Source organism: Zymoseptoria tritici, chromosome 5 (genome assembly GCF_000219625.1).
Source record: "Zymoseptoria tritici IPO323 chromosome 5, whole genome shotgun sequence".
Taxonomy (NCBI): Eukaryota; Fungi; Ascomycota; class Dothideomycetes; order Mycosphaerellales; family Mycosphaerellaceae; genus Zymoseptoria; species Zymoseptoria tritici.
In genome coordinates, this window is record NC_018214.1 from 2,268,350 (window position 1) to 2,285,377 (window position 17,028).

A 17,028-nucleotide genomic window follows, 5' to 3' on the forward strand; every position below is an offset into this window, starting at 1 on the left:
AGCGGAACGACTGGTCTCTCATTCTCTGAGCGTTGTCTCTCTGTCTTCCTTGTTACACGCGTGCATGGCATCAAAACTCCATAAAAACTCAAACGATGGTGGCTATCAGCTCTCTCCATCTCGCGTAGCGACCATGATACTCCATCGCTCCATTGCCCGAGTGCACCCCGTGACTTCAGCGTCAGACTCCGCAGAGCTCGCTATGCATAGCAAAAAAAGAATCCCATCAAAAACCCCAGCGAAAGTCCATTCATCGCGTAAACTCCTTCGTGAAGACATGGCCGTCGTGCCTCTCATCATCTCATAAGTCCATCTCTCTCAGTCAGCATTCACCACAGCATTCACCAGCGGCGCTGGTTCGCCTTCATGATCTGCTCCCAACGCTCCTTCTCCCTCAACTCCTTGCGCTCGACAGCAGCACCAACGCCATAAGCGACCGCGCTCCCGCCGAGGCCCACCGCCAAAGCCCAGCGGATACGACTGCCCCAACCGTATTTGCGGCGAAGATTGTCCTCGTTGACGGAATCGCGGCGTGCCTTCTTACGGCCAGAGAACACGCGCTCCTCGCGGCGGACGCGAGGGTAGTGCTTGATCTCGATGTCATTGGCGTTGTCGTAGTAGATGCTGTCGCGATTCTTGGTCTCCGGGTTGACCGTGTGGTTCATCGGCTCGACGAGATTGGTGACGGGCTCGGCCTGGGTGTCGGCATGACCAAGAGTCGCCTCGCCTCCCACGTCGGGAGTCTCCTTCAGCTTCTTGAAGACCAGCAAGTCCTTGCTGCCGTAGATCACTTGGTACCCACTCTGTTGAAGCTCGGCAAAGTGAGGGACGAATCGCGCAGGTTGGTACAGCTGAGCGAGGGCATCCGGAATGGAGATGGCAGATTCGTGGCCGGTGACATTGGAAGATGTGGTAGCCGTAGAGAAGAGATCGTTGCCGGAGTCGTATGCCAGGATCTTGTACACCGGTGGCTGCTCCCACTGAGATGAGTTGTCCTTGGCTGGGGAGCTGTCAGGGAGGTTGGCGACATTCTTCGCAGCAATCCGATCCTGGTTCTTGATCTCGTCCAAGAGCTTGTCCGTCTCGGCAGGGTCGAATGGCTTGCTCGGATGCGCATCGTCGTACTCCTGAAGAGCTTTCTCCGTCATTGCGATCTCAGCAGCGTCCTTATCGGCAGCAGCCTGCATGTTCGCGATCCTAGCCTCATTGGCTGCAATGATCTTGTCCGATTCCTTGATCTCTTTGACGAGGGCATCCGTCTCGGCCTTGTCAAAGACGTGCTGGTTGGGATGAGCGTCGTCGTACTCCTTGAGCTTCAGTTCCGTCACCGCACGAGCTGCTGCGGCCCGCTCATCTGCCAACTTCTCTGCCTTGATTCTCGCCTCGTTCGCCGCGATCATTTTGTCTTGCTGTTTGATCTCCTTGATCAACTCTTCAGTCTGCGATTTGTCGAATTTGTATTTGTTGGGGTGAGCCTGGTCGTATTCAGCGAGATACTTCTTGGTCTGCTCGACCTCGGCAATCGCTGCTTGCTCTCGCATCTTCTGTGCATTGGTCTTCATTTGATGCTCATTCGCGAGCTTATCTTGCTGCTTGATTTCCTTCACAAGGCTGTCGGTTTGGGACTTGTCGAATTTGTACTTGTCCGGATGCGCCTGGTCGTATTCCTCCCAGCATTTCGCGTCCTCTGCGACTTCACGAACAGCTTGCTCGGCACGAAGCTTCTCGGCCTTCTTCTGAGCTTCAGATCTAGCGACAATCTGATCTTGACGCTTCATGTCTTGAAGGAGACTCTCAGTCTTTGACTTGTCGAATTTATGCTGGTCAGGGTGGGCAAGATCAAACTCGTTCCAGCACTTCTCGTCTTCGGCGACTTCTCGCGTAGCTTGCTCTTGGCGGAATTGCTCAGACTTCCTCTGAATCTCGCCTGCAGCGACCATTTCATTCTGGCGCTTGATATCTTGCAGGAGGGTTTCGGTCTTGGACTTATCGAACTTGTGCTGTCCGGGGTGGGCCAGATCGTACTCCTTCCAGCACTTCTCATCCTCGGCGACTTCGCGCATGGCTCGCTCTCCGCGAAGCTTCTTGGCCTTCCTCTGAGCCTCACCTACAGCGACCATCCTGTCCTGACGCTTCATGTCTTGTAGCAGGCTCTCGGTGTCCTTCGGAGTGAACTTCCACTTGTTGCCAACCTTCTTCTCATGCTCGGCCAGACGTGCGAGATCCTCATCACTGAGACGCTTTCCTGCCTCCCAGTCCTTGATCTCCTTGTCGCGTGCGGCTTGCTCAGCGAGCAGCTTGTCGGTATCCTCCGCCTTGAACTGCCACTTGTCGCCGACCTTCTTCTCGTGTTCTTTGAGATACTTGTCCAGACCGACGTCCTTCGTGGTGACGGCAGGGCCAGACGATGGTCTCTTATACCATCGGGAGTCCTTGGCGTACTTGCCGACGTTAGCGGCATCGAAGTCACCCTCAGCTTGAGTGAACTCGGCAGGCTGGGTTTTGTCGGCAAGCGCGGATTTGGCTTCGGCGAGTTCATGCTCCAGGTCGCGAATGCGCTCCAGATGCATGTCTGCGTGTACGCTGCTTTGCTTGTATGCTTGGTTGAGCTCATCCTTCAAATCTCGAACCTTGGAACTGTTCTTCTTCTGAGCATTGTCAAGCTCAAGTCGTAATTCATTGATGTAGTCGACGTGCATTCCAGCGTTGACACTGCTCTGCTTGTATGCCTCGTCCACCACCTTCTTCATGTCCTTGATCTTCTGCACATATTTGATGTTCTTGCTGTCGCTTGCCAGTTCTTCCTTCAGTGCTTGATTCTCTTTCAGAAGTTTCTCATATTCGGCTTTTGATACGATGGTCTCCTCGGGCTTGGGAGGCGTGCCACGTGTGCGGGCCAGTCTCTGCTGCTGCAGGATGTCTTGCTGTTGATGCCAATTTGGCGGGACTCTCGATGGCTCAACACTGTCACCAGTAGATTCGTGGGCTGCAGAATCGTCGGGGTCAAATGGAATTGACCGACGCTCCTTGGTTGGCATACGCTGCACGGCTGGTTGCAAGGCTTGCTTGTTCTTTTGAGGTTGCGGCTTCGACGGGAAAAACCACATGGGTGGCTTCCCCGAAGGAGGAGATGACGAAGGTGGTGCGGAGGCTGGGGGAGCGGATGAAAGAGGTTCATTCGACGGAGGAGCTGATGAGGAAGACTTGGTGCTGAACAGTGCACGATCTTGCACACGTCTACCCATGTTGGCGCGAACATCCTCTGCCGTGAGCTTGTCGAGGTCATTCTCCGACCTCGGTGTCGCTTTGGTCAGTGTGGATGTCTTGACGTTCCTCTGGAATGATGTGTTGAGGAGAGAAGGGAAGTAGACGGCGGTCTTCTTGGTGTCGGTGGTCGACGCGGTGGGAACGTGGATCGCTTTGCGAGACGCATCACGCTGAGAATCTGAAGGAACCATACGGTTAGTGATCGGATCGTACGTGGAATAGCCGTAGTTAGTTTGCTGCCCATTTTGGGCATCCGCATCCTCGGTGGCATCCTTCGACTGGCGACGAGTGGCGTGACGGGCGGTGTTGGCAGGCACTGGCGGAGTCTGGCTGGTGGTGTGAGAGTCTGCAAGAATGTTAGCCGATATGATATCAACAACGACGTGACGTGGTTCATAATCACCAGTATTGTCGCGCGACCATGGCCAGAACGGCTCCAGGCCCTTGCCAAACAAGTTCCCGTACGGAGTCGCAGCCAGCTTCTTCATCGCCTCCATGCGTTGATCCCACTCCTGTTCATGCTTGGACAGCTCAAATCGGCCTCGACTGGCAAATTCGCTCTGGTTCTTGAAGAATTGTCCGACATGGGTGAACAGGCGAAGCTGCTTCGGGGAGATGATTCGATGGCGAGCGGCACCGCCTTCCCAACTGCTACGGCGTCGCACTTTGTCGAGAAGCTTTGCCCGAGTCTTGAGGGTGCGGTGGCGGACACAGCGGTGGAATGCCGGATCGAGGCGAGAGGAATAGTCGAACGAACGTCCCCAACTCCACAGGCTACGAGTCGAGTGAGTGCTGGGTGAATGGGCGCGGGTGGAGATGGTGTTAGTCGATAATCTCGTCCGCATGGCCGCGGTCGAGGACAATGAGTGATGTCTCGCCGGGAGGAGGCTCTTGTGGAGGTGTTGGGTCAACATGGTGACGTTGGAGTATGTGTGGTGCCTGGAAGGGCGTATGTGTGTTGGGTAGAATTGTCTGGTATGGTGGTATGACTGGGTGACGTGACAGTGTGACCTCGCGGGCTAATGGCAGCGGTGACGAGTGCTGCTGGGTCTGGTGACGACCATCGACTGTTGATGCAATCGTAGAGCAAACAATGATAGAATATGCCGTCTCAAGGATAAGACACAGCGGACACGGTCAACAGCTCAGGATGGCTGGACGTGTGGATGTTGATGTGTGTGTGTGTTGGGGAGAGGGAGAGGGAGAGGAAGGAAGACGTGATAGCAGCTCGAGGTCGGCGTTCGGCATGCCGTCGGTCGTCGAGCTGTCCCTCCAATCCCGCGCTAAGGTACCTACCGCCTGTATCGATAACGTACCCCGCGTCGAATGTCTCGGTATGCGTGCTATTGGCCAATAGGAGATCGCTGTTGTCGAGCTAGTCGAGCTCAAAGATCTGTGCGTCGACGTGCCGACCCGCAGCCTCACTCGACGTCCATCCAAGTGAAGCGTCATCACTTGGAGGACTCTGGGTGGAGAGTGAATGATGGCAGGACACGGACTTTGATTTCTGTTGTTGGCAGTGGGTGTTGTCTATAGGCATGGATAGACGATGATAGCAGACCCAGCCGTGTAGGAAAGAGTGAGAAGCAAGGTACTGTCTTTCATTTGTCTTATCACTTCAGGCGACTTCCGTTTCGGCGCCTCGAATCTTCTCCGCTGCTTAACAATTCCCAGGCTGAACAGCAACACCTCATGCAATCAGCCACAACCACTTTTCGCCTTCCTCTTGGGCATATATCAGACTCTGCATACTCCCACCATGGCGGCCTCATCACGAACACCAGATCTTACCTCCGACGACAGTTCCCGAAGAATGGATACCGGCGACGTGGAAGCAATAGGCGCTCACTGCCAAATGGACTATTGCCGGACGCTCGACTTCTTACCTTTTCGATGTGAAAGCTGTAAAGGGTGTGTGAGTGTCCCATATCAATCTCCCTTCCACTCACACTGACCACCACCCTCCAGAAAATTCTGCTCCGACCACCGCACTGAAACCGCCCACTCCTGCTCCCACGCTGGCGAATGGGCCAAACGACGAGCCCTCGCAAATCAAGGTCCTCGCTCGAGCCTACCCTTCACTCCGAAACCCTCCATCCTCACGCATGAACAACAATGCTCCTCGCCCAGCTGCAAAACTCTCATCAATACCCCTCTCGTGACCGGCGTCCACTGCGACAAATGCAGACGAGAGTACTGTCTCAAGCACCGCTTCACCTACGACCACGACTGCGCGAATTTGATACCGTTGGGGAGTCGACCGGATGGACAGCCGACGCAGAAAGAGAAGGGTCTGGCGGCGTTGAGTAAATTGCGAGCATGGGGAGCCGCGAAGAAGGCGGCGATGCCTAAGCCGGAGATACCACAGAGTCGAGCGAAACAAACCGCTGCAGCATCACTAGCTGCGACAGCAACACTGAAGAAGACGGCGAAAGGCGATGACAAAATTCCGGTGGATAAACGGGTATACTTATACGTGGAAGCGAGCTCGGATACCATCACAGCCAAGATCCCGAAGGGAAACTTCTACTACAGCAAAGAGTGGAGTGTAGGGAGAGTCCTGGATGCGGCAGCAAAGAGTTTGCAAGTCGCAAATGTGAACAATCGAAGTGAGAGCGAGGAGGATAAATTGAGGGTATTTCACGTGGAGGGCGGGAGGCTACTGGAATTTGGCGAGAAGCTGGGACAGAGTGTAGGGACGGGAAATACCATTGTGCTGTTGAGAGGTGTGGGACCGGGCATGGCGCCGACGCCGGCAAAGGCGTGAGAGGAAGATGCAGATAAAGAGGTGACAACAGCCAAGCCGCGAGGCATGGCGAAGGGTCATGATTGGGAGCAGCATCGGTACTCCACGGATATGACCCGTATCGAGGATGCCGGTCACGGACTTTGTGTCCAATGGTGGAGTCCAACGCGGCGTCTTGTGTGGCAAGAGATGGGAGCATGGCAGGCGCGCTGGGCGTCATGCACATCGATGTGTACGGCGACATGGACTGTTGCAAAGACGACTCACACGACAGGACGAGTGACAACGATGCGAACGTCACACTCCAGGTTGGTGCTCAAGGAAACCTTGCGTGATACGTTCATTCTACAGCCTGTACCCTGCGCACGGGAAGGGTCCACTGTACCTTGAACGAGACACCGATGTCTCCAAGTGGCACGCAACGGCCTCGGAAACCATTCTGGCAGCGCGGAGGAGGCTTCAATCAAGAATGTGGACATTTTCGATACGCCGGACAGTCTCACAGGCTCTGTGGACCGGACTGTCGATACCGAGTATCTATAGCTAAGTTTTCGGAGGCGCAGGGTGAGATGCACAGCCCCCATCACTAGACCGAGAAGTGAGTGCTTACAGCGTTGAACGCATCGGAGAGAACGCCTAGGCCCCTGTGTACAAGGTGAGGTAAGAGTATGTATACAATACCTATTGGTGCAATCTACCTGGCTCGACAAGGGGTGTTCACTCCAGTCACGCTGTACGAAGTACTTTCAGAACTTGACATCGCTGAATCCGACTCCGAGACATCGTCAATACGACCGCGCTGCGGATCCTGGCGGAAGGTATTGCGGGCGGCAGGCCCGTGCGCCCAACACATGCTGTAAGGTATATACTTGCTGACGCCAACGAAAAGCAGAAAGTCACGGCCTTCTCGACCGACAACCATCGATCAGGCCAGAAAGTAAACATCAATCAACCATCAACCAACGACAATGAAGATCTTCCACCTCTCCGTGCTTCTTAGCATGGCTGTCGTTAGGACCATGGGGATGTGCGCCGATACTCCTTGCTGCGTACGCCACCTCTTCGCGAGCTCTCCTCTACTCCGTCTCTCCTCTGCTCACATCAACCTCCTGACAGGCGAGCTGCTACTACGGCGGCCCGGGCAACCCCAACAACTGCCAAGCGAGCAACTGCGGCAAATACGTTTGCAACGTACGTTTTGCCGGAAGCAAGTTTCTTTTGATGACCATCTCCTGACGTTCTTTTTACCTTGCAGGACATGCAGCCTTGTGGTGGTCAAAATGACATTTGCGATCCAGATATGCGACCCGGAATGCAGGGCTACGCGTACTGCCACTGATACGTGGAGCGGATGAGGTGGTGGGGACTGGTGATGTTGTATTCTCCTGCCCTGTTGAGCTCGAGTCTGCTTGACAAAGGACGCCAGGGGCATTTTGTCTCCCGTTGGTCCTTGAACGTTCAAAATGCCGAAGCTTTCGCCAGGTGGTCAACTTCATTGAATGTCATCTTCAGAACAAGGTCATATGCCTGTGTGTACGTAGGAGACTCTTCCCATGACATCTGTCGACGCCCCTCTTCTCTTCTCATCTACCTTTCTTGAATGAAACCAGGAACGAACGTCCTCCGCGGCCAGGATAACCAGCGACACAACAACCATGAACGTCTTCCAAATCTTTCTGCCCCTCATCGGCCTCGCAGCGACAGCTCTCGGAGAATGCCAAGCACGTACCCTTTCCCCTCTTCTCAAGTCTCTCCTTCGCCCTTGCTCACGCGAATGCCACACAGCCGAGTTCTTACGCCGGTGCTCTCCAGACCAACCATATCGGTGCAAAGCCGCTGAGCTGACTGTGCGGAATTACTCTTGCAATGTACGTGTCCTCCATCTCCAGAAAGCAGCATGCAGTGCCTTCTCTTGACGAAGTTCTTGCTGATGTTAGACGTTTGCAATCTCGCAGGAAGGCGAGTGTGGCGGAGGCGGCCATTTCTGTTTTCCGGAACCAGTATTGGCGGGGCGTGGCGTGAGGATCATGGACCGTGATCGTTTGATGGTCGTTTGAACGATGAATACCAATACTTGGATAGCGATCGTGATCTTCTCGCGTTCTTGGTGTGATCTGACGATCCCTCATTATGGCTCCATCGTCCACTACCAGAGCGGTTCGGGGAAACTGGTGTCATGGGCCAAGGTACGGCTCCGAGACGGGGTGGAATGCGCGAGGATTTCAACAGCTTGGAGAAGAGCGGTGGAAGGGAAATGGGCCTTTAGCTTGGTTTTGTGGAAAGCCAGACGCCATGCACATATTTACGGCATCCAAGGCGAAAAGCAAAACAAGAAGAAGAGGGGAAAGGGTAAAAAATGCTCTGTGCTCAATTCGCGCGATCTTTACGCACAGCTTGCTAGATCTCGTCGAAGATCTCTCCGTCATCTCCTGCCATGGTTCAGCCAACCTGCATCGACTTCCGCCGGCTTCACCGTCCTGAACCTCCCACCTGATGTATCGGCGAGAAGAACAACTCCAGATTCTTGCCCACACTCGTCGCTTTGGACACTGCAGCCATGAGCTGCTTGCCCGCAAGATTCTTTCCGAGTCTGCCCTTGCCCAGACAATATCGTACAAGAGCACCGTGTGGGTGATGTAGACTGTTGCCGAGTACGGCGGCGATCTCTTCGAGTAAGCGCTCTGCGCTGTCAACGCCAGCGAGGTAGACTTTGTGGTAGGAGTGGTGATCTTGAGTGACGAGGATGAACTTTTCAACGTTCGTTTGTTCTTCTTCTTCTTCCTCCTCGACGGGGTTCTGCCAAAGTTTGAGGCTGGAGAGCATGGAGACGACGGTTTTGAGTGAAGTGGAGAGAGTGCGACGTCGGGGCTTCGGAGGTTGCGGTCGTGACTGTTGTGCGAATTGAGATGCCTGCCCAAAGTGGTAGACTTGTTGATCATTCTGTTCCGACATCTTTTCAACCGCGGATTGCGGCGTCACTGGTGTCACTGGACTGACGATGACATTGGTATGCATCTGCCGAACATGCCTCTTGACATCCTTCGGGTAAGCGAAGCGTTTCCGGCAAGGTGAGTGCGGACAGCCGTAGGGTTTGTCACTCGCAGACGAGTGTTTGTTCTTGAAGTGTTTGTGCTCATCGCAGGCTCGATTGAAGACTCGACTGCAGGTAGGCAATGAACATGGATATCCGCCTTCGACGCTTCTTGATCGCTTCCTTGACAGTGAAGGTGGTTCCAGGCACTCGGGTCGATCGACTTCGACGGAAGCTCGCTTGACCGAGCGCGATCTGGAGACTCCAAGATATGTGGTGTCCAGGACCAAGGTCGGCTTGATATCTTCCATGGTATATGAGAGCGGCTCGAACACCGAGTCGTCCATTGAGCTAAATTCCATGTTTGCGAACATCTCGACATCTCCGTGCTGGGCATCCATCACCGACCTCGCGGTGGTACAAGAGGTCATTGAGGGTGTCGGCGAAAGCCATGAATATTGTTCTGTAGCTTGAACGAGAGGGATTGAATGTTCTGGTCCCTGGACTGAAGTTGGCGGACTGATTTCAGACACGTATCCGAACGGAAGATCGGCGGCCTGTAAGACAATCGCTGGAGCGCAGGCATGATCGGATATCTGGTCGCTAACATAAGGCAGGACGTTTTCGCGGATCAGTTCTTCGTACATCTGCGAGTCGAAGAATGGCTCATTGGGGGTAAGCTCCAGTTCGTCCAGGTCAAGCATTTGCGGCAGATACGCATCTTGGCCGCCTAGCACTCCAGCGTCCGGATGGGAATGTCCTTGCTTGGTCTGGTCCATGATCGTCTAGCAGGCGGTGCAGTTGGGACAGTCGACGAAAGCGACGGGAGGGTTACGAATACACATACGAAGAATGCAGGCGCAGCCTGGAAATAATGGCGATTATGAAGGCTTGAGGTGCGATCAGGCTGAGGCTGTGCCGCTCTGAGGCTGCAGTTGGAGGCTTGCATCCTTCATTGCGCCGCCCGCAGCTGCAGATGTACCTACATCGCGTTGTGTGAGCCAATTCTCACTTGTTCGAAATTCCGACATAGAGAACGGCGCCACATGCACGAGCTTTAGCGAAGTTCAGTCAGAGTGCATATCGTGGCATGTTCCAGCAGAACAAGATGGCAGATAGTAAATATTGTTCGCCCCGACGTGAGTTGTTCGTGATAGGAACATGAAAGGCGTGGAGGCGGAGCGCCGGGTGAAGTTCGGGTGAAGTGGACACAAACTCCACCTCTCATTTCCGTCTCACTGACGTCTACCTTATACCAACATTGTCGGATTCTGCCTGGACAAGCTGAGGATCAGGCACGTGAGGCGGTGCTGTGGTGCAGCGATGGTCCATTGAGACGAAGCGGGACGAGGAGCGAAGAGCGATCAAGAGCTGTTGCTACACGCGCCGGAAGCATCGCAATGGTACACACGACCTTGGTGATCCTGAAGAGCACCGTAAGATCAAGATGGACGGCCGTGGGCATTAAAAAGCAAGAAAGAGACGGCGTTGGACGAGTCGTGCGCCGTGAGCCATGGTGGTCAATGGACAGATAGGTACATCTGGTGGAGACAGTGGTAAGAAAGATAAACGACGACGATGATCGTCAGGATTTCGGTTGCCCTTCAAAACGCCTCGTCACTCAACCACAGCTACTGACTTTCCGTTGAGCTCCGACTCTACGAGTGCTCTGACCTGCTAATCAAAAATCCCCATATGCTCCGGGATATCAAGCTCCACATGGGGCATATTCTTCACACGATCTGGGACCTCCGGCAAGTAGTCGTCACCTTCGAACAAGGGAACTTGCCTACATTGCGAGTCAGTTTTCATCACAATCAATCATGACTCTGACAGCACTTACATTCCAAGCACAAAGTACCTCACGCGGAACACATGGAACATCGTCGCGGCCGGCTCGGTGATCTTCCATCGCAAGGCCATCCATCCGCTCGCAGGAAGCTCATGAACATAGCCGAGAGGCGGGTTCTTCAAGTTGAAAGACTTTGAGCCTGTACTTGTGGCGGCTGCAACGTCGGCCTCGCCGAATTTACCCTCACCGCTGCCGAGGAGGAACAAAGCTTTGTTGTGCTTGTACATTGGAAGGGCGACAGGAAGGTCGTTTTCCAGCACAATGTCAACTACCGAGCCCTGTACATTACAGTCAGCAGTGTTACCCATGAGCGTATCCCACTCTACTCACCAGAGGCAAATTTCTCACAGCTGGATCTGGAGCATCGGGCAGAGCTTGGTTCGGGTCCAGATACATCGGATGCATCAATCCACGGAAGATCTGCCACGAAGTGCCATTGAGGGAGCAGTTCGTGATGTGCGGGTTATATGGATCTGGAGCACCCGTGGCCTTGAACCTCAGCGTGATATCAGCATGCTCCGGCGGCTGCTGTGCTGGATACGGATGCAGCGTGGATTTGTCTTCGAGCACGGCTTTCCCAATTGGCGAACCGCTGAGAGCCATGATGCTGTTCTCCTGCTTTGGCTCAGGGTATGGCTCTCCCAGCCGTTGCCCAATTCGCCGGTGAGGATACCGCAGGATGGCATAGCCTTGGAGGGTCTGCAGGTCGCTGAGGGCATGAAAGCGGATGGGGTAGTCTGCGGCTTCCTGGTCCAGCTTGACCATGACGGTCACTCTCTCAGCATTGGTGACTTGGATGATCTGCATGTCTGGTCAGCGAGTCCGCCGATCATGGCATCGGAAAATGGACGGAGCGTACATCGACTTCCTGTGGTTGCACAAAACCGCCGTCGTTGGCAACAATCCACATCTTGTGGTTATCGATCGAAACCCGCCACGGATGCTCGAGACCTGTCGAGTAGTCAGCGGAGCGCTCGCAACGAAGCTGGAACACCGACCTGGGTTTACGAAGTTCATCATCATCCACCTCCTGTTCTCGGTCTCGATGATCTCGTAATCTCCGTTGCTAGGCTCGCACTGCCCATAACCAATTGCTCCACTGGGCTGGTACACACAACCATGGCTGTCGATGGATTTTCCATTCAGAGCGGTCACTTCTGCAGGTCGACAATGCACACGTCCTTTGCCGTTGATGAGGACCGATTGGAAGCAATACGGGTCATAGCCTTCGCCTTGCAACTGAGCCAGCAGACCTGGCATCTCACGATGCTGGTAGTTGTACATGACGACATGTGCTGGCTTTTCTTCCGCATCCAGCATCGCTTGCTGCTCGTGCTTGCAGGACGAGATGAGATGGTATGGCCGCATGCGGTCTGCTGCTGGTCGAATCCAGATCGTACCGTAATTGCCGTCGACCTATGAGGAAGTCAGTCGATCGATCCATCGGCGCTCAGTTCCTCGTGGACCTACCGACGGAGTGGAAACGTGGTCCAGGTACCATTTGAGGCCCCACTGCCCTTCCGTTCGAATCACAGATGTCCAATTTGCCCGTGGGAGAATTGGGTAGGCCGTAACGCCAGCACTGCCATCATTCCAGGTCGCGGAGCCGTGGTTCACTCCGACCCAATGCAATTGCGTCGGGAAGCCAAGATCATTCTGGATATGGATGTGCAGTGTGTCACCTTCTTGGCAATTGATTGTTGCGAATGGTGATTCCGAGTTCCCAACGAAAAGTGGACGCCAGTGGCCGCCATCCGGATTACGCCAGGACTGAGACAGAGTCAGGTTGTAGTCTACTCGCTGTCCCTGTCTGGATGCCTTCAATGACCAGTCCGTAGCAATGTCGGTTGGATACCACTTTCTGAAGCCGGATCCAATGCTCAAGACAGCACAGGCAGCGAACACGACAAACGCCGTGACGATGGACTTGGAGCCTCTCTTGTGGACGCTGGCGGGTGGCTTCTCCTCGACGAGAGCATATTCGCCCTTCTTCTGGTTGGGAAACATATCGACAAAAGACATCTCGCTGTGTGCGATTTCAATGAGCAAATCTGCGTGTGAGCAAGTTTGCGTTTCTTAGCAGCACGAAAGACTGTGAAGACCACTGGCATGTCCGATCTCCACGATCACACCCCGCCGTTGCCACTCAAACATGCCTGGGTCAGGAAGCTCATGCGTGGCCATCGAGATCTGGAACGAGCTCGGGCGGAGAAGCTCGTCTGCGACGCCTGCGCATGGTTGCAGGTTTTGCAGACCGTCGGATCAAATCGCGAATGCATGGTCACAGCTTTGGCAGACCATCGAATGAAATCACGACATTCAAGGTCACATCGCGCCGAAACCTCGGAAGTTAGTCATGGCAAGCTCCGAGTGTGTAGCATGGGGCGTAAACAATTGAGGGCGGTCAGGAGTCCCTGAGTCATTCGATGGCGATGGTCTGTCTCAGTACGAGGCGTTGTGAGCATCGAAGCATGAACCCCTCCCGCAGTATCCCACACAGTGTTACAGACACGTTTCCGGGTGGATGTAGAAGGAGCATCTGGAGTCTGAATAAGGTTCACGGGGCTTATTCGGAGCGAAGAACGTTCCCCGCATCATATCAGGCGGTCTATGCCGGTTGCATAGGTAGAGTTCTGGTCCTCGCTCAATGCAGATCAACCGCGGATCGCCCGGGGCTCTTTTGAGCGGATCTCCTGGGATCAAACTAACACTGACCTTGCTTTGTCCATGGGGACCTGTGCAACAATCTTAGATGTGTACAGCATGGTTGTCAAAACCTTGTGGTAGCCTCGTGTTATAGCCTCATCGCATCGCATCGTTGCGCTCCGAGAGAATCGCCGACCGCCTCATGACGGTCGATCGACGCAATCACTCATTCCAAGCATGCCTCGTACCTCGACTGGGTTGTTGCTCGTGTGGTTCGAGTGTGCATCATCGGTACCGGGTTACATGCCCGAGCTCTGAAACCCGCGGAGCCAGCCGACAGTGCTTCGCCCTGTTGATGGTGCACTGTGGTGGCTCGCGGCATGAAGCTCCCTGCGCATCACGATGGATGGATCCCGCCACCCACAGAGACAGCACAGGCGGGGTTAGTGTTTGAAGCAGCTGCGCAGTGCAAGAGAACGTTCACGACGTTCACCGACTGCACTTCTTCGCAATTCAGACATACTACCTGACTTCTTAGGCAGGGCCTTCTTGAGACTGTGGCATCGTCTCCATTTGCAGTCACATACGCACCAACCATTGATCGGACAACTTTCACGATGAAGCTCAACGTTCTCGCCATCATGCTCACTGGTACTGCGGTACTCGCAGCTGAGATCAGAGAATACAACCTGACTTTAGAAGCTTCTTGGATCGGAAGCAAGATGGACGGCAATCCACGAGCGGTCCTCACGGTCAATGGGCAATCGCCGGGTCCAGTTATTGAAGCCGATGAAGGTGACACTCTCCGTGTGAGAGTGACGAACAACATGTTCATCGAGGCGACGATGCACTTCCACGGCATATTTCAGAGCGACAAATACTGGAATGACGGTGTACCAGGAGTCACGCAGTGGCCGCTCGAACCGCGGAATTCATACACCTACGAATTCAAAGTGAGCGACAACCAGACTGGCTCATATTTCTATCACGGACATTTCGGACCCGCTTTCGCCGATGGCCAACGAGGACCAATCTGGATTCGTCCATCTGCATCTCGACCAAGACCATACGATTTGATCTCCGATGACAAGAAAGAGAGAGCGGCAATGCTTGCGGCTGAGAAGAAGCCAAAGCATGTAATGGTAAGAAATGAAGTGCAGAAGACTTCCGTAGTCCGAGACTGTCTCGGACGCCGAATCTTTGTTCATTCCGGATCGCCTACAACATTCGCTGACTTTCTCTGGTTCTAGGTTTCTGATTGGAATTTCGACGGCATGGAAGTGCTTATTCCATTATTTCGTGATGCGGGCGTCACACCGTCCTGTGCATCATCAATCATCTTCAACAGCAAAGGTCGACGATTCTGCGTCTCTCGCGACGAGCTGGACCAGTTTGATCCAGAGAGAAAGCGAGACTCGCTCGGCTGCCTTCCTCCCATGGTGGGAGCTCAATTTACCAACAAGCGAGAATGCGAACCGACTTACACCGACCTGGAGGTCTTTGAGGCTGATCACGGAGACACATGGATGCTGCTCAACTTCATCCATCCTGGCGCCCATCATGAGCTCAGATTGTCGGTCGACGAGCACGATATGTGGATCGTCGCAGCTGACGGTGATTTCGTCAAGCCTACGAAAGTCCAAGCAATAAACCTGAACATGGGTGACAGGATCTCAGTTCTTGTTCCACTGGACCAGACAGCCGGAGAATACGCGATCCGTGCTTCTTCAATCGTCGAAGAGCATATTATCCAGGGCATTGCGATTCTTCGGTATGCTGGCATCGATGAACGTCGTCAGGACGGAGTTATGCTTGTACCCGATAGCAAGCCACATATCAATCTTATCGGCAACACGATCAATGGCGGTCGCATGATGGACGAGCTCGACGATCTCGCTGCTTTCCCTCCGCGATCTCCCCCACCAACTGCGGACCACGAATTCAAGTTCGTTGTCAATCAGACCGCACCTTCTACCTGGGTGCTCGCGAGTGAGCCACACCAAGGCTTCCGCCAGCAGATGCCTCCCATACTCTGGAACCAACAGTCTATGGGTCCAACCTCCTTCGGGGGTCTCAAGAATGGTAGTGTTGTTGACATAATTTACGAGAATGCTGCATACGGCGATCATCCGTTCCACAAACACAACCACAAAGCGTTCATCATTGGACGTGGCGATGGTTTCTGGAGATGGAAGAACGTCGCTGAAGCAATCAAGGACTCACCGCAGAACTTCAACATGATCGATCCACCTCTGCGGGACGGAGCCAGACTAGCGAAGGAACATGGCTCCTGGACCGTCATCCGCTACACCATCAACTTCCCCGCTTTATCCATGTTGTAAGTCCTTGAAGAGGATTGTGCCCGTAGTTTCCAATCGCTGACCTTCCTGTAGACATTGTCACAAGATCGCACATTTTGCAGGTGGCCAGCAAATCGTACTTATGGAGGGCGCCGAGGCTATGGCCCCTCTGCCAGAGTACGTCAAGAATCTGGTCCACGCCGACTTCGTTCCATCGAACAGGTACGGACCGCTTGATTGAACGGTCAGAGGGCACGGCATATCGTGAGGTTTTACTCATATCCCTGACGGCATAGCCAAGCTGTACGTTTGTTTGGTTGCAGGGAAACAAGCATGTAGACGACTATTTGAGAACATTACTTGGACATGTGCGGTCTTACTGCTTCTGATGTATCATTCAGGACACGGCGTTTGTATGTCAATGCTGATCCATGAGACTTCAAAGCCAGAAGGAGGGTTAGCACCTGTCGAACGATGCCACAATTGCTATGTAAGCTAAATGTACGTCTCGCAGGGTAGCTGCTACCTAAGAGAAGGTATTTTGCTAAGTAATTTGACCATCTAGGAAGTCGCATCACAAGATGCGAGCAACAAAGGACCGGACACGAGTCGACATGTGCGGCACCCTGGGTTTCGAGTGGTCGTATATTCCCTGCAAAGGCGAACTCAAACTTCCCATGCAATGTCTACCTTGCCAGATGGTGGATCTGCGATCCGCATACACCTTTCTCAGTACGCTAATCGCAAAGCTCGTCGATGTGGGTAGGTGCGCGGGCTCCAGGGCTTTCTGTGAAGCACCACCAACAACATTTGGGGCAGGAATACCAACAAAACCCGGAGCAGAAAGGGCTGAACATGCGAAGGAACACCAACACCCACAAGATTCACAGCAGAAAGAGCTGAACGGGAGATAGATCCGCATGAGACGACTCACGAGGCGGGGGGCCTGGTTGACGAACCTAATTGTCGATCTGTTAGCGTTGATTCATGAAACAGGGTAAGACCAGGGATATTGACTCCAACAGCCTGATTACGTGGTCAGTGTCCTATATGATATTATAGGATATTGGCGATAAGACCCCAACCCCTTTTGAGTATTTGGAATCACGGCGTCTATATAGTCTTTAGGTCGATAACCTTAAGAAATATATGGTTTTTCTTAATCTTGAAGTTTACCCCTGCATTA

The 17,028-nt window shown here is 53.8% G+C and overlaps 5 protein-coding genes across 5 annotated transcripts; 3 read left to right on the forward strand and 2 right to left on the reverse strand.

The window, feature by feature from the left end:
• Positions 1 to 341: 341 nt before the first annotated feature.
• On the reverse strand, positions 342 to 4,112 carry MYCGRDRAFT_109644 (uncharacterized protein; the record flags this gene model as incomplete). Its single annotated transcript, XM_003852432.1, has 1 exon — positions 342 to 4,112. One exon carries the CDS (start codon positions 4,110 to 4,112, stop codon positions 342 to 344), a length of 3,771 nt encoding a protein of 1,256 aa, XP_003852480.1.
• A 914-nt stretch (positions 4,113 to 5,026) lies between these two features.
• MYCGRDRAFT_42628 (uncharacterized protein) lies at positions 5,027 to 6,034 on the forward strand (the record flags this gene model as incomplete). Its single annotated transcript, XM_003852286.1, has 2 exons — positions 5,027 to 5,178; positions 5,236 to 6,034. The coding sequence occupies 2 exons, from the start codon at positions 5,027 to 5,029 to the stop codon at positions 6,032 to 6,034; spliced, it is 951 nt and encodes a 316-aa protein (XP_003852334.1).
• Positions 6,035 to 6,432: 398 nt separating this feature from the next.
• MYCGRDRAFT_104643 (uncharacterized protein) lies at positions 6,433 to 7,345 on the forward strand (the record flags this gene model as incomplete). Its single annotated transcript, XM_003852287.1, has 4 exons — positions 6,433 to 6,831; positions 6,906 to 7,062; positions 7,130 to 7,204; positions 7,269 to 7,345. 2 exons carry the CDS (start codon positions 6,682 to 6,684, stop codon positions 7,011 to 7,013), a joined length of 258 nt encoding a protein of 85 aa, XP_003852335.1.
• Positions 7,346 to 10,721: 3,376 nt separating this feature from the next.
• MYCGRDRAFT_42222 (uncharacterized protein) lies at positions 10,722 to 12,903 on the reverse strand (the record flags this gene model as incomplete). Its single annotated transcript, XM_003852431.1, has 6 exons — positions 10,722 to 10,833; positions 10,888 to 11,174; positions 11,227 to 11,697; positions 11,756 to 11,847; positions 11,895 to 12,312; positions 12,367 to 12,903. The coding sequence occupies 6 exons, from the start codon at positions 12,901 to 12,903 to the stop codon at positions 10,722 to 10,724; spliced, it is 1,917 nt and encodes a 638-aa protein (XP_003852479.1).
• Positions 12,904 to 14,183: 1,280 nt separating this feature from the next.
• MYCGRDRAFT_42793 (putative multicopper oxidase, type 1) lies at positions 14,184 to 16,083 on the forward strand (the record flags this gene model as incomplete). Its single annotated transcript, XM_003852288.1, has 3 exons — positions 14,184 to 14,684; positions 14,793 to 15,880; positions 15,936 to 16,083. 3 exons carry the CDS (start codon positions 14,184 to 14,186, stop codon positions 16,081 to 16,083), a joined length of 1,737 nt encoding a protein of 578 aa, XP_003852336.1.
• Between the last annotated feature and the right edge of the window lie 945 nt (positions 16,084 to 17,028).